Raw genomic sequence first — 13,698 nt, 5'->3', positions numbered from 1 at the left:
TGTGATGTAGGACTGAGAGCACCCTGGACATGATCGCAGGCAACACAGAAAAACACAATTTCCAGTAGCCGATCAAACTCATCTTGCACATTCCTGGGAGGTGTGGAGAAACTGGGCCAGTCAGGAAAAACCCACACAAACACAAGGTGAATGTGCAAACTCCACACGGAGAGACACCTGAGCCCAGAACTGAACCCTGTGAACCCTCAGAGCTGTTAGGCAGCAGCACCAACCACCACACTAATGTGCCACCCCAAAACATAAATATTACATGCAACACATCAAAGATTGACCTTGTTTCAAAACTAGTCAGCAGTACATGGCCGATGAAAAGAAAAACACTTTTAAAAACTGCATCTGACCCAACATTGTTACAATAGACTTATACGCACACTGACTACAAGTAGTTTTACTCAGAGCCTGCTGAACAAAACAGAGGAAATTTTCTAGCATAAAACCAGACTTTGGCATTTCAGATGGTGAAGTAGCTGGAGGAGAGGGGTTTTCATGTTTCGTGTTGAACAATAGTGAAAGAGGCAGTACACACAGAAAAGAGCTGTGGTCTTTTAAGGCCCTTAAGCATCTTGTGTCTATTTTTGTTCATGTGATATGGCTTTGAACATTCTGGGGGCTGATCTGGTTTGATGATTAAAAACAAAAATCCAATAATTATGAAGCAAGTTTGGTTCCTCTTGAGAACATGCGGTCTTGATTGGTACATGTCATCAATTCCCGGGGGACACTGATCACTACCTCTGCAGCCTGTTTGTCTCCTACTTAATTCTTCCAATAATTTAGCCACTTGTGAGCTCTTTGTACTTCTAGGTAATTTTGCCATATGTCACAAAAGGGATCTGCTGACAAATGGTATTCAGCATAAAATATGCCAATGCTCTTATGCTGACTGAAACCCACAGTAGTGTTTAAAAGTGTAATGATTTGCAATAAGTTTCTCAAATGCAGGTTTCCTACTGTTCCCTTTAAGTCTTCAAGCCCTTACTGTACCCTTTAAGCAGTTACTAGACACATGCTGTCTTCTGCTTTCTGAACAGAGTGTGGTCTATGTCTGTTGCACAGTCCTGCTATAGTGCAGTGAACAGACTACACAGACCTGCACAATTGTCCCAATGTTTTTAAGAACATCCACCTTCTGCTTAGGTGTCCATTTCAAGAAATGCCTTAAAATAATAGGTGGAAAAGGAAAGATGAGGTGCCCAAAGGATTTTCTACCACATAGGGTAGATAGGCTGAATAACCTCCTCTTGTTTGTAACTTTCCTTATGGGGACTTATGAAGGATACTGAAGATGTGCCCCCACCTTGAGCTGACTTGCGTAGTGCCCAAGTTTTATCTTCAACAGGAAACCGTCTTCACCAACTTGGTGTTCGGCTTTTTTCTGGAGCTCCTGGATCAAACTGTCCAGCAGCCGTTTGGCCTTGAATTCCTCCTGAGGATTCTCCAAATCGATGGAATCCCTTCCAAAGAAAAACACGGAACAGAAAAATTGAGATGGTTAAGTGGCAAGTGAGCCTGCGTTTCAGCACTTTCACTCTATGCTATCAAACGGCGAGGCCTTTCAATTCCTCATTTCGGTGCCAAAAATTATGTTTACTAAAAAGCATTTATCAAATACTGCAGGTTTTCATTACAAAGTAACACTATTATTAAACTTTTCACTTGCCTGATGTTATCAAAAGTGACTTAATGATGCAAACGTAAAAATACAGTGCAAAATATTTAACTGGAGTTCTTCCATTTGTAATAATAAACTTTATTTTATATATTGCATTTACAAGTGGTTTCTCTATAAAAAATGCTTTATAGTAGGAAACAATGTACTCATTGAGAGGAGACAGCAGGATTATGCAATTACAATAAAGGTTTGCAATACAGCAGGAAAGCAAAGGGCAGACACAGAACCAATTAAATAAAAAATTTAATTAAATAGAGTCTTGATTTGAAAGAGCACAGGGAAAGTGACTGTCTGATATTCAGGGACAGAAGTCCAGAGCTTAGGGGCGCAGCTGAAGAAGGCCCTGTCATCCATAGAGTGTAGAAGGACATGAGGGACAGACAGGAGACCAGAATTAGATGAACGAAGGTGGCAAGATGGAGTGTAGGACGACAGTAGGTCAGACAGATACTGAGGTCCTAAGCCATATAAAGCCTGACAGGTGAGCATCTGCAGTTTTAAGTTGACACCAAACATGATAGGAAGCCATGGTCTCCAGGGTGTGGAGACAGTGAATTGCAGTATGATGAACATCCAAAGGACTTGTCAAAGTACGTAAAGCCTGTGTCAAACTAGGGAAGAAGAATTAAGGATAACAGTGATGTCAACAGTGCACACAGTATAGCTCCACACCTACCACATCTGGCTTTCGATCCACTGGGACAGGTAGTGGCGGACCTCAATAGGAAAGTGCTGCCCGTACAGGGACTGCATCTGGTGCAGAGCCTCCCCTTGGAGCTGCTGGGCCTGGATCCACACTGCCATCTTCAGCACCCTACAAGACATACGGCACATCAGAGCCTCGCTGCCAGCAGCGCTTCTCTTCGCAAAGCCCTAGTGTGACCACTCAGCAAAAACCAGGCTCTGCCGCTGTGGCTGCTTTTGCTGAAGAAGGTCATGGTCACTTGGAGCCTGTCCTTCTGGACAGGCCGCCAGTCCACCGTAAGGGTCAAGGAGAAAGGGACAATTCAGCATAGCCAATCAAACCTCATCTGCTTGTCTTTCAAGGGGGAGCAAACCGGAGCTCCTGGAGAAAACCCACATGAACACAGGGAAAAATGCCACACAGAAGGCGCCCCAGGCCGGAACTGAACCCAGGACCCAAGCATTGAGAGCAGTGCAATCATCCACCACGCTACCCTTGGCAAAGTTCTTGCACATAAACTGATTTCATTTGGCCACAGATCTATAGTAACATTAAATCAACATGAGAAGCACTTTTGTGTCTTCCACTCTCTGAACCTTTCAGTGAGGAAAAAAAAATGACAATGAAGACTAACCTTAAAGAACCTCGTATAAGAACAGCAGGTCAAGTTTTGGGCTTTCAGGTTTTAAACCCATTTATAACTTCAAAACTTTTGTCCCCAAAGGCAGCATGATCTTATAATTTTTCACTACAATTTAAGCTTTCAGCTAGCCTAACTAGTCAAACACCTGCTGGGCACAACTTGTGCTTTTCTGTTCAAGGTCTTTCACAGCTGCCTTGAAAGGTGCACGTGACTCAAAGTGCTGTACGGTTACCTACAAAACATTTCCCAGGCCCAGAGGGAAGTGTTAAATTTGTCCAGTTGATAAAATAATTAAGCCAATTACTGTGAGCAACACAATGCTCTGGGGATGAAAAGCAGTCAAAGTAGTGCAGACTTCTTGGCATCGTTTGACACCTCTGCCTATGAGCTATGCCATCCACTATGGGAAAGAGACAAAAAAGAATATGATAATGTGCAGAGCACTTGCTGAAAGACAGCAATGTCGAGTCGTTACTGAGACACTTACTGCCTATCACTGCTAAAGAGGCAACTAGAAAGACAATTACCTCAGTTCACATACAGTAGAAATACACTGCCATGTGAGAGGCCTTGGTTTTCCCTTTTTAATTGAAGACTTGAGTTCACTTTGCAGCAGCGGTTACATTCTCATAAACAATGGGATAAGTTCTCAGTGTCAACACAAGTGTGGTTGTCAAAACAAATCTGCTGTATAGTACACTGTGAGTAAATGGATTAAATTAATGTCAGGCGATTAATCACTTCATTCAAACATACCCAAGTTTTTGAAAGCACCTACTGTATAAGCAAACCACAAGATAACGTATAGCTGAAACCTGCTGTGCAGCCTTTGTGCCAGTGATACAGTAAGTTATGGTAAAAATCCAGTTCACCCAGACAGGTAAGTGACAGTGAAGTCACATCAACACAGTTTGCAGTCATGAATACATGTACACAACAGCATATCTGGGCAGAACAATGCCTGATGCTAGGAAGCTGGATCAGATCGAGGAAAGCGATGCATGTGTGTGAGGGGGTGTTTGTGTTGGCAGGAGGCTTGCCAGCTAGAGTTCGACAGGTCTGCAGCACTAGGAAAATCTCAAGATTGGTGTGATCAGTCAGCAGTGCGAACTTTGTCCCTGTGACACCAAGTAGGTGACAAGCCGTCCCTTATAGGAGTGTTTGCCGGATCACATTGGTACACTATTTTTACAATTTGAAAGACATCAATGTTGAGTTGTCACTGAGACGCATCCAGTACTCCCTATCACTGCAACAGTGTGGTTCTACCACATTTCATACTATAGATTTTACTTGGCATGGCTCTTCTCAAAGCAGTGTATATATCTCTGAACACATCTGATTTTATTCAAGAATATGTGCCCCTTTATCATTTTCTAAAGAAACAGCAAAGTGAGTGTGCTTTACCATAAATTCCATCATATGTATGCTTTTACCTACAGTATGATGGTGCTGCATTTAGCTCAGTTTTTGCAATGGCAAGGAAGGAAACTTTTATAAGGGAAGTACACAACTCCGCCATAGTGCCAAGATGAACAACAAACTGAAAACCGCAGAATAGAAATAGGCCAGCTATTTTTCCCACCATAGCTCTGCCCCAGGCCAGGTTCGCCGATAAAGGGCTCACCTGTTGCCCACAGCTGTACTGTCATGTTGTCAATGTGGATCATTTTAGATGGCAGGGTTCAGCAGAACTTTATAGTGTATCAAAGGATACACAATAGCCCAGTAAGAACAGGGGTTCACAGGAAGGATGGCTAGCAATAAGCAATAACATTGGAGCAGTATCTAGGTCTGCCTCTCTGTTTTTCATGTTCAATCACCTGTGAGCTTCCAAAACATTTTATATTCTAAAAAATGAGTCATAACACAGAAATATGCACATGTAGACCTATATGCATGTACATGAATAAAAGAGGAAGTGGCATACTTTTTTAAATATAAAAAAAGAACGCTTGCAAAAAATGACAAAAAAGGAAGGAGGACAAAATTAAAAAAAACAGGAACTGGACACGATGCTAATGTTTTCACTGTGGCTCATTTGTGTTGTGTTAACACTCAGGGTCAACTAGGTTACCTGCAGTTCTGCTCCTGTCTAACTGGCTGATTAGTACTCTGTCCATGTGCTCCTTTTCCAATGCTTCCTCCTCACAGCTGAATGACGTTACTGTATGTCTGCACATACACTTCTGTTTGATTTGTTTTTTTGGTATCATAGATTGCATAACAAGTGTGCATAAGTTACACACACACACACAAGAATAAAATTACAAAATTCAGTATTGCAAAATAGGATCTCGGATCTTTTTCAACATCTCCAACCCCCTACCCCCATTTAATACCACATTATATATTACACAGCACAAAAAAATGTGGAAACAAATTCAAAAGCAAAGAGCTTAAAATGCTTATAAATTAATGAATAGCTGGATGACCAAAATATTAAACATTAATACTGTATGTAGCAGTTGAGGCATAAAGAGACCTGCACAATTGAACCCTGGAAATCTAACACTTCAACAATCCAGCCGACAAACTCCAACATCCGAGTCCAGAGCAGCAAAAAACATGCTGCAGCTTTACACATCACACATGGACACAATCCAAGTCTATAATGGAAGTTAATTGTAATGTTACAAACCAAGGTCACTTCCGCAGACAAGACAAAATAGTGTGGAGTGTGACAGGGCTCATTCGTGAGAGTGTTATCTTGATGTCATCCCTTAATATACCCAATAGCACTGGATTATCTCAGAGGGTCGGCCCTTTCATATAGTGGAATTCAGCTGAAACTATATTGCGTGGTTCAGTTAAGGGAGTACGACAGAGAGACAGCAATTGACTCCTGGCTGGAGACAGAAGAGAAGAGTAACAGCTAGGAGAAATACACAAATGTCCTCTCTACCTAATAGAAACTAATGAGCACTGGACGACACACATTAAAGCATTTTTAAATTACTCAGATTAGTGCTCCACCTCATTAAATATAAACACTGTCATTGCTTGCCTCTGTATCTTACACTAGTTAATTCACTGACTAAAGACACACATAAAAAAATACATATAAAAATAATTTTTCATTACACTTAAATAGTGAACAAACGTAAGCCAGTAGATATATGTATATATTTTACATACATAAGCATTTACCCAAAATGTATTAAGCAATCTTGGTGTACTATTGTTTCCTGAAATAAGAAAGGGAATATTTTCATTTCCTTAATCCTTGTAATAAATCACATATACTGTATTGTTGGCAGAAACAGAACAAATGACGCTCAGCCCTCACTTGAAAAACTCCTATATTCCACACTCCTGTGCTGTTGTCAGTTGAAACACCACACTCTGTTGCCTAAACAGCATGAAATCCCTGGTTTTTGAGAGTAGCACAGCAGCAAGCTCTGGAGAGCGAGAGACAGAGACCTGGATTCAGTTGGCCAGGGCGGACTGAGGGAGACGGATAAGCCCAAGATGTGCCCTGACTGAAGTCTGTATGCAAGTTCCCAGTACTACTGGCTTGCTACTACCTGGTCACAGGCAAAGACTATTGAGCCACAAGAAATAATTATAATAGAGTGCCACTGCCACTTTACCAGGGGTAAGCAATCCTGCACAGGAAAGCAATATTTCAGCAGGCTTTATAAGTAAACCTTAAATCATCAATTTCTAAACACTTTCAATTTGACCCCTTAAGCAGCTGAACTGCACAATTAAGTGTTCTTATTTGCAAGTTTTTTATCTGGAAATATCAACACCCAGTGGCTTTCAAGGACCACAAACTGAAATTAATAAATTATATTTGCTAAAAACCCCAAGTCTTTACAAATTGATGATTTACAGGTAATCTGCAAAACCTCCTAGATTGTGGCTCTCCAGGACCAGCAATAACCAGCCCTGCTCTAAAATCTTGAGACTGAGTGACATACAGTATACAGGAACAAGTAATAGGTTTATTCCATGCTGAAAAAAAGAAGAAAGAAAACACAACGTTTCGGCCATGGAGCCTTCTTCAGGTGTCTATGTATATGCTATGCTGTTACTTCTTCAAGTCTCCAGAGTAATGTGCACCAACAATCATGTTTCTGTCACGGCTTCTTACTGTATATCATGTTCCTTTCCCAAAGAGAATCAGATAAAATGCCAGCTATTGCTTCACCGATCCCAGGAATCTTGGAATACATCACGTGCTGGGCCATTGGCACTATTTTCGACAGGATGGGCCTTCCTAAAAAACATGCCCTTTTCTTACATTCTGGCAAAGTCAAGTGTATTTTCAATGCACACCCCCCGAGAACCTTAATTTACCTCATAAAAGGCAATCTGCAAATAAACTGTTAGTGCCTGGCTACTGTTACACAGAAAGACGGCACAAAAAAACTGTCTGATCCCTCCCAACCCACACAGAGCACACCCGGGGCGTCTCTTGGACAGTAAGAGCCACAGAAAGAGCCACCACCTATTATGTAACATTTTGCAGCTGCCAGTCACTGTAAAATGTCAACCCTCTCACACAAGGCTCAAGAGACAGGAGATAATAGGTTGCAAAAAAAAAGTGTACAGTGGAACCCTTTTCCTTTTTTGGGCTTTAAAGATGAACTACTTTCGCATCAGTAATATTTCTCTTCCGGTGGTTTTTGACTTCTGCATTTTTTTTTGGTGCTTTTTTTCCCAGATTTTTTGCTTTTAAAAAAATGCCTGCCAGATTAGATCTTAAGGAAGCGTGGCTAAGGAAAAACATGGCGGAGACCAGGGCTCCGCAGGCCTTCAGCGGAGCAACACAGCAGCCACAGGCTTCCGTCTGTCTCATGCCACTGAATTTTGTCAGGAAACAGACTACAGGGGCATAGTGGGGGGATGTATATTGTGTGTCTATGGACTAGGAAAGCTCTGTGAGAAAATAAGAAATATTCAATACTGTATATCTGTAATACTTATAACAAGTTCCAAACAAATACATTTCCCTTCCCAAAATTTTACATCCACACAAAATAAATACAGACTAGCACCTATCCACTAGAGGCAAACAACAAAACTACAGTCCCCGATGGCTTCTCTTTGAGACTGCCTCTTCCCACCCAGTGGCAATGTGCCACTTCATTTGCAAGTAGTATGTTGGTCAAACATCTCCTCAAAGCATTTACTAAGAATCCTAACTCAGTGCAGTGAATTATTACATGTATTACCTGAATCCTCTGATGTTATCTAGTAAAGCAAGAAGGCACACCCATAAAAGTAAATGGCAACAGTACAACTAAAGAATTCATCTACTTTTTACAGAAGGGAATAAATGGTTAAAAAAAATCAAAAAGGTTGTGCTTGTGAAAGCTTCTACTGTAGACTGTTATTCAAAATATTCACGCATCACTTACAGTTCTAAACCACAGATCTCTCTACGCTGGCCTCAAGTCTGCAAAACAGCTGCATAAGGAAGATCATTATTCTGCACAGTTCTAGCAGGGCAGTTACCTGTAGTAAGAAAAACTTCAAATTCTCTATGATTTATTCTGGTCTCATGGTGATCTTCACAGGCAAGTGAAGGTAGAATTAAGCGGTGCTCCGTTACTCAACTGTGTTAAACAATTAAGGTCAGGAATCATCTTAATAGCCTTTTCTATTGCATATATCATATACTGTGTGCATACTTAATAGCCTTTTCTATTGCATATGTAAATTTTTTATTATATACATTCTGCTTAGCCCTACTGGGCTAATTTCTCACTGCTGAAGGATCACTCGTGCAGTCATCAGTACCCGAAGCAAAGGTCTTCTGTGCCTTTGCAATGGAAAGAAAAAGATCTGCAAACTCATTAGACCAGAAGAAGGGTTATGAGTAAGTGCAGCCCCCCTCTAGCTGGCTGTTTTCTAAAAGGAGTCAAGGTGTTAGGTTTGACACCAAGGCTGAGTAAGCTTGGGCCATAATCACAGGCAGACACTTTGTGTTTTTTTTTTACACTGTTTCCACTAGTGACTTTTAGTTCACATTTCACTACTGAAGATAGCCAACGGGGTGACCCTTTCAGTGCCTTTAGGGATTTCGAATACTCGCTCCTGAAGTCTTCTCTATTCCAGGATAAAAAGATCCAAAGTCCATTTCCAAACAGGTGACAAAAACTGTACACCATATTCTAAATAAAGACTTACTAGTGCATTGTTCAATTTTACTGGACTTTAACTCTGCTGTGCATCAAGCAGAAAATCTTTAAACTGTTGGCCTCCAATACATGCGCTGAGCTCCCAAGCAGAGTTTTTTCCACTTTCTTCACAACGTGAAGCTACATTATACTGTGAGCTGCTATTAACCTAGATCTCATGGGCTATGTTAATAGCAGCTCACAGCATAAATAATCAGGAAAATCTTCCACAAATGACATTTAAACAACTTTACAATTGAAATTTTTTTCGTGAAGATTTAATTTATGAAGATGCATTACGTCTATGAGCTTGCTTCTCCCTGCTGTGCTTTAAAGGTGTTATCTTGTCGCCGTAAGATCAGCTTGTTCCAAGCGAATTAGAGTGGCTTTGCAGGGGATGGCTGAAAACAAGGGCTAGTAGCAATATGGAAGCTACAAAGAGCCTGAGAGGAACTGAAGCGTTCGATCAACGGCACCATTGAAAACCTTCTTTGAACTCAACCCTGTCCCGTGCTGCGACTCCCAAGAGCGGATATATCATTGAAGAATCCACACATTCACTCATACATACATGCATTCATCTAGCACCCACATTAGTCTCCACTGTCTCTTCAGTAGTATTTCATAAATCTTACACTGATAGATTTTAAGGACTTCCTCTATCTATAGTAATGTATACAGTAAATTATAGTGTATTATTAGGGGGTTATATAAAAAATACAGGATAAAATCACAGGCTGTGAGCTCTAAGAATGTGTTATGAAGGAGAATGTGAGATATTCAATTTCAGCTCTCATGATTTTGAGGAGGGATAACCCAAAGTGATATAGCCCATTGACAAGTATTATATCACTGGCCCATGCAGCTGGGCACATGAGCAGATACAGTTGCTACACACATGGACATGCAGGAAATGCGTCACTGCACAGCTCTCACAGAAATGAATATAATGCGTTAACTATTAAACACTAGATTCGTCTCACTTCAACTTAACATTTTTAAATTTCTCTGTATTTCCTTGGAAAGTGTACATGAAACAGGACACTGCAGATTCTTTACAATGGGCACAGTGTTACACTAATTTAGCTCCAAGCCCCTTGCATTGCAGTCACGTTGGTCAGTGTTTCAGTGTTTCTAACAAGCATGATGAAACGCAGAAAGAGTAAAATGCACCTAACACAGATCAGAGGATGGGAAAAAAAACAGAAGACAGAAATAAAAAACTGCCACTTTTGAGGGGTTAAAGAGGACAAAATGTAACAATCACCTTACCTTCTGGGATTTCTCACACAACTCTCTTTGTAACATCAAATTGATCAACAGGTTGCCATGAGTCAGAGAAACGCATGAAAGCACAATTTCCGATCAGCTACAGTAAAAATCATTGTTTTCGTTTTGTGTTTTTGCCAAGTGTATTCTCTCTCTTTATAAATGCAGAACATTAAGATGTGGAAGCCAGAAGGATTAATGACACACTAGAGCTTGCCGTCACAGGAAGTAGCAAAGGATGGAGCAGCAACATGGCAGGAAGTCAGCTGCTTAGTGAAGACCAAAGAGATGTGGTGGTTACCAGGGTACCAACTTCCTCCCAGCCTGCCCTCCTCATTCTTGAAGAAGCCCCACAGCTCTGCAGAAGCCAGCCCTGGTTTCCAGTAAATGAATGAGTGAAAGTGATAGTGACTGCAAAACGCTTACAGGATTTCCAAACTACAGGTCTGTCAGGGCTCTGTATAAGGAACTGTGGTTTTTCACAGTTAACGAGTCTCTGTAATCATGAGCCATAGCAGCAATCTATAAAAGGCAAGAGTAGACTTACACAAGCAAAAATACAAACAATAATACAAACCTACACACAATCATACCCAGCTTTCTTTAGGCATCAGTATCAACCTTCTGCATGAATCCATGTAACAAGCTATGCATGATGCACAAGACCCAGTTGCCACATCCTGAGGTGTTTGGGCCTAGCTTTGTTTTATGTTCAGTTGTAGCTGCTCATTTTCAACATGATCTCTTTCTTCAGGTTCTTCAGGAACCTCAGGAACAATCCTTGAGGTTCAGAGTGGATAGGGCTCTGGCACTATTGCTAGATGACTGTGGACTCAAATGCTCAAAGCAGAAGGTCATTTGCGCTGGTGGTGACAGTCAACCCGGACTGAAGCCAAACTGAGCTGGGAGCAGAGTCCAAACCCTTAATATCTGCCTTCTGATGTAATTAGTTGACAAACAACCCTGCATTTTCAATGGCCACAGGGTGCTCAGAACCTTCCCTCCATCCAACTAAAACATAACTACACTGTACAGGACACAGATCAAATAAAGCACAGCCTACCTCTGGCCTTAGCTTTCTGTTACCATGTAAAAGCAGGGAGATTTTGGAGAGTATCGCCACAAACCTAGAAAACAAAAAAAACAGGGAACTGTTATTCAAACCTTTGCATTCCAGAATCTGTGACACCACATCATAAGATGCACAAAGACATTTTTTTTAATTCCCAGTGTTCCCCAATTTCAGTATTCAATTAAATCAGAAGCAGAGTATAAGCATAATCTGTACCTTCGAAGTTTGACAGGGTTTAATGTGTGCTTCAGCTAGGCAGCTACTTCTAAATGCATTGGCAAATGTTTAAAACGTGGGCATTGTCTCCTTCATTTTGAGCTCCCCATTAATCTCACTGCTACTCTCAAGCTCGTCAGCTTAAGACTAGAAGTGATGTGACAATGTTATATGAGCAATACTAGCAAATCGTAAAGCTACACAGCTATAAAAAACCATCACATTGTGGTCTTCGCACAATGACATTATTTTTTAAGTGGTGCTTAATTATGGCCGACCAACATACATGTGTTGTAGAGAATAAGGAGAAGGGCTTGTTACTAGTAGATTCCAGGTTCAAATGCTGGCTGTGCCACTGACTCACTGTATGCTAATACAACACTCCCAGTGTGAAAGGAAATCACTTGATTTGAAGAATTCCATTTCAAAATACAAGTACAGCAGGCGTGCTGACGAATTTAAACACGAATCTTGAAAGACAAAAGTGCTTAGTCACGCATAATAGCCTGCGTGGCCATGATCACAATAAGTAAAGACGGTACTGGCCTGGTCCAAATACTGCCGAGTTACCATAAACCAGGGGAGGCCAACCCTGGATCCACATCCCTGCAGGTTTTATAGGTCATCCTTAAATTATTAATAACTAAACATTTAGAACAATTTCATTTCAACCACTTAATCAGATGATTTGTGAATATACAAACACCATATAGGCTAGTTCTCAAGGACCACATCTGTGTTTCAATAATAATAATAATAATAATAATAATAATAATAATAATACTTTAAAATGTCTAAAAACTGGTGTTAATCCCTGTCATTCTTAAAGTAAAATGAAGGGGGAAAGGCGTGCTGGAATCAAATGGAAAATGACCGTGAAAACAGCTTTATTATGGCAAGAAAAGGCAAGCGAAAACACCAAGAAACAGACTGTAATGCATCTGCAAACCCATCGAAAAAACTCTTAAAACAGTGACTTTTGTGGAAAAAAATGGACACAGAAAAACAGAAGCTCGAGATATACCATATTAAAAAATGCACGGTACTTCTGCCCTGTTTATCCATGCTTCTGCGAAAGAGGGAATAAAAAGCTCACACCTCCCGTGTCTTAATGTGGTACCACCTGCCAAACTCAAAGAAACAAAAACACCGGCAGATCTCAACAGCACGCTGGGGGGCAGAATCTGTGGCTGGTAAATGTGGCACACCTACAGTATAGCAGCAGAATGCCACAGCACAGTGCAAAGTGTGCATTGCAGGCCGGCAGGCCAACTCACACCCTCTGGGTTATTCAACTCCTGCTAAATCACTGAGGGAATCCTCACAATGCTGCCCGCAGCGATTTTCTTTCGCTCTTCACCAAGTCCAGGTTTTTTCCTCGGGGCATCTGTGTCCATCTGGCTAAAAGAACCGTTACCACGCTGCCTTTACCTACTAAGACAGCAAACCACGTCAAAGGTCTTGTTTTTCCCAACCTGGCAGGGTGTATCCTACCTTACGCCCATTACTTGCCAGGATAGGCCCCAGGTCCCCCACAACCGCGTTAGATAAAGCAGTTAAAAACTGGGTGCGATGGAATGGATGGGTGGCACTTTCATGTTTTCACTCCCTCGGCTTGGAATCACCTCCTGCTAAACAAAACCGGACCCCTGATAAGCAGCATTGGCGGGCTGCCCCGCTCCTTTTCCCACAGTGCTAGCACTGAGGCCCTGGCTTTAGCGCTGTGGGGGTACAGCTCAGTGGTAGAGCATTTGACTGCAGACCAAGAGGTCCCCGGTTCAAATCCGGGTGCCACCTACACAGTTCTTACTTTGCGGGGCGGAACGGTGGCTCTGTGGCTCAGGATCTGCGCCTGTGGCTGGAAGGTTGCCGGTTCAAATCCCGCCGCCGGCAGAGGAATCCTATTCCGCTGGGCCCCTGAGCAAGGCCCTTAACCCCGACTGCTCCAGGGGCGCTGTACAATGGCAGACCCTGCGCTCTGACCCCAGG

The 13,698-nt window shown here is 41.8% G+C and overlaps 1 protein-coding gene and 1 non-coding gene across 11 annotated transcripts in view; one reads left to right on the top strand and one right to left on the bottom strand.

Annotated features, from left to right (window-relative positions):
- The window catches only part of stat5a (signal transducer and activator of transcription 5a), a 91,165-nt gene that overhangs the window by 19,920 nt on the left and 57,547 nt on the right, over window positions 1–13,698 (bottom strand). For 5 of the 10 annotated variants that reach the window (XM_088906095.1, XM_088906100.1, XM_088906093.1 and 2 more), the window contains exons 2-4: window positions 11,485–11,548; window positions 2,370–2,507; window positions 1,319–1,475 (exon numbers count right to left, since the gene is read on the bottom strand). In XM_088906095.1, the coding sequence (XP_088762221.1) occupies window positions 1,319–1,475; window positions 2,370–2,497 (285 nt within the window). In that variant the 5' untranslated portion in view covers window positions 2,498–2,507; window positions 11,485–11,548. Of the gene's footprint in view, window positions 1–1,318; window positions 1,476–2,369; window positions 2,508–10,424; window positions 10,486–10,998; window positions 11,095–11,484; window positions 11,549–13,698 lie in introns of those variants that run through there. The other 5 variants (XM_088906091.1, XM_088906092.1, XM_088906099.1 and 2 more) reach the window with 3 other exon arrangements.
- On the top strand, window positions 13,435–13,506 carry trnac-gca (transfer RNA cysteine (anticodon GCA)). The gene has a single exon. It is a non-coding gene; the product is annotated as a tRNA-Cys (tRNA).

The sequence above is a fragment of the Atractosteus spatula genome, chromosome 26 (genome assembly GCF_055471065.1).
Source record: "Atractosteus spatula isolate fAtrSpa1 chromosome 26, fAtrSpa1.hap1, whole genome shotgun sequence".
Taxonomy (NCBI): Eukaryota; Metazoa; Chordata; class Actinopteri; order Semionotiformes; family Lepisosteidae; genus Atractosteus; species Atractosteus spatula.
Note: the sequence above shows the minus strand (reverse complement) of the source record. Positions and strands in the feature narration are given on the sequence as shown.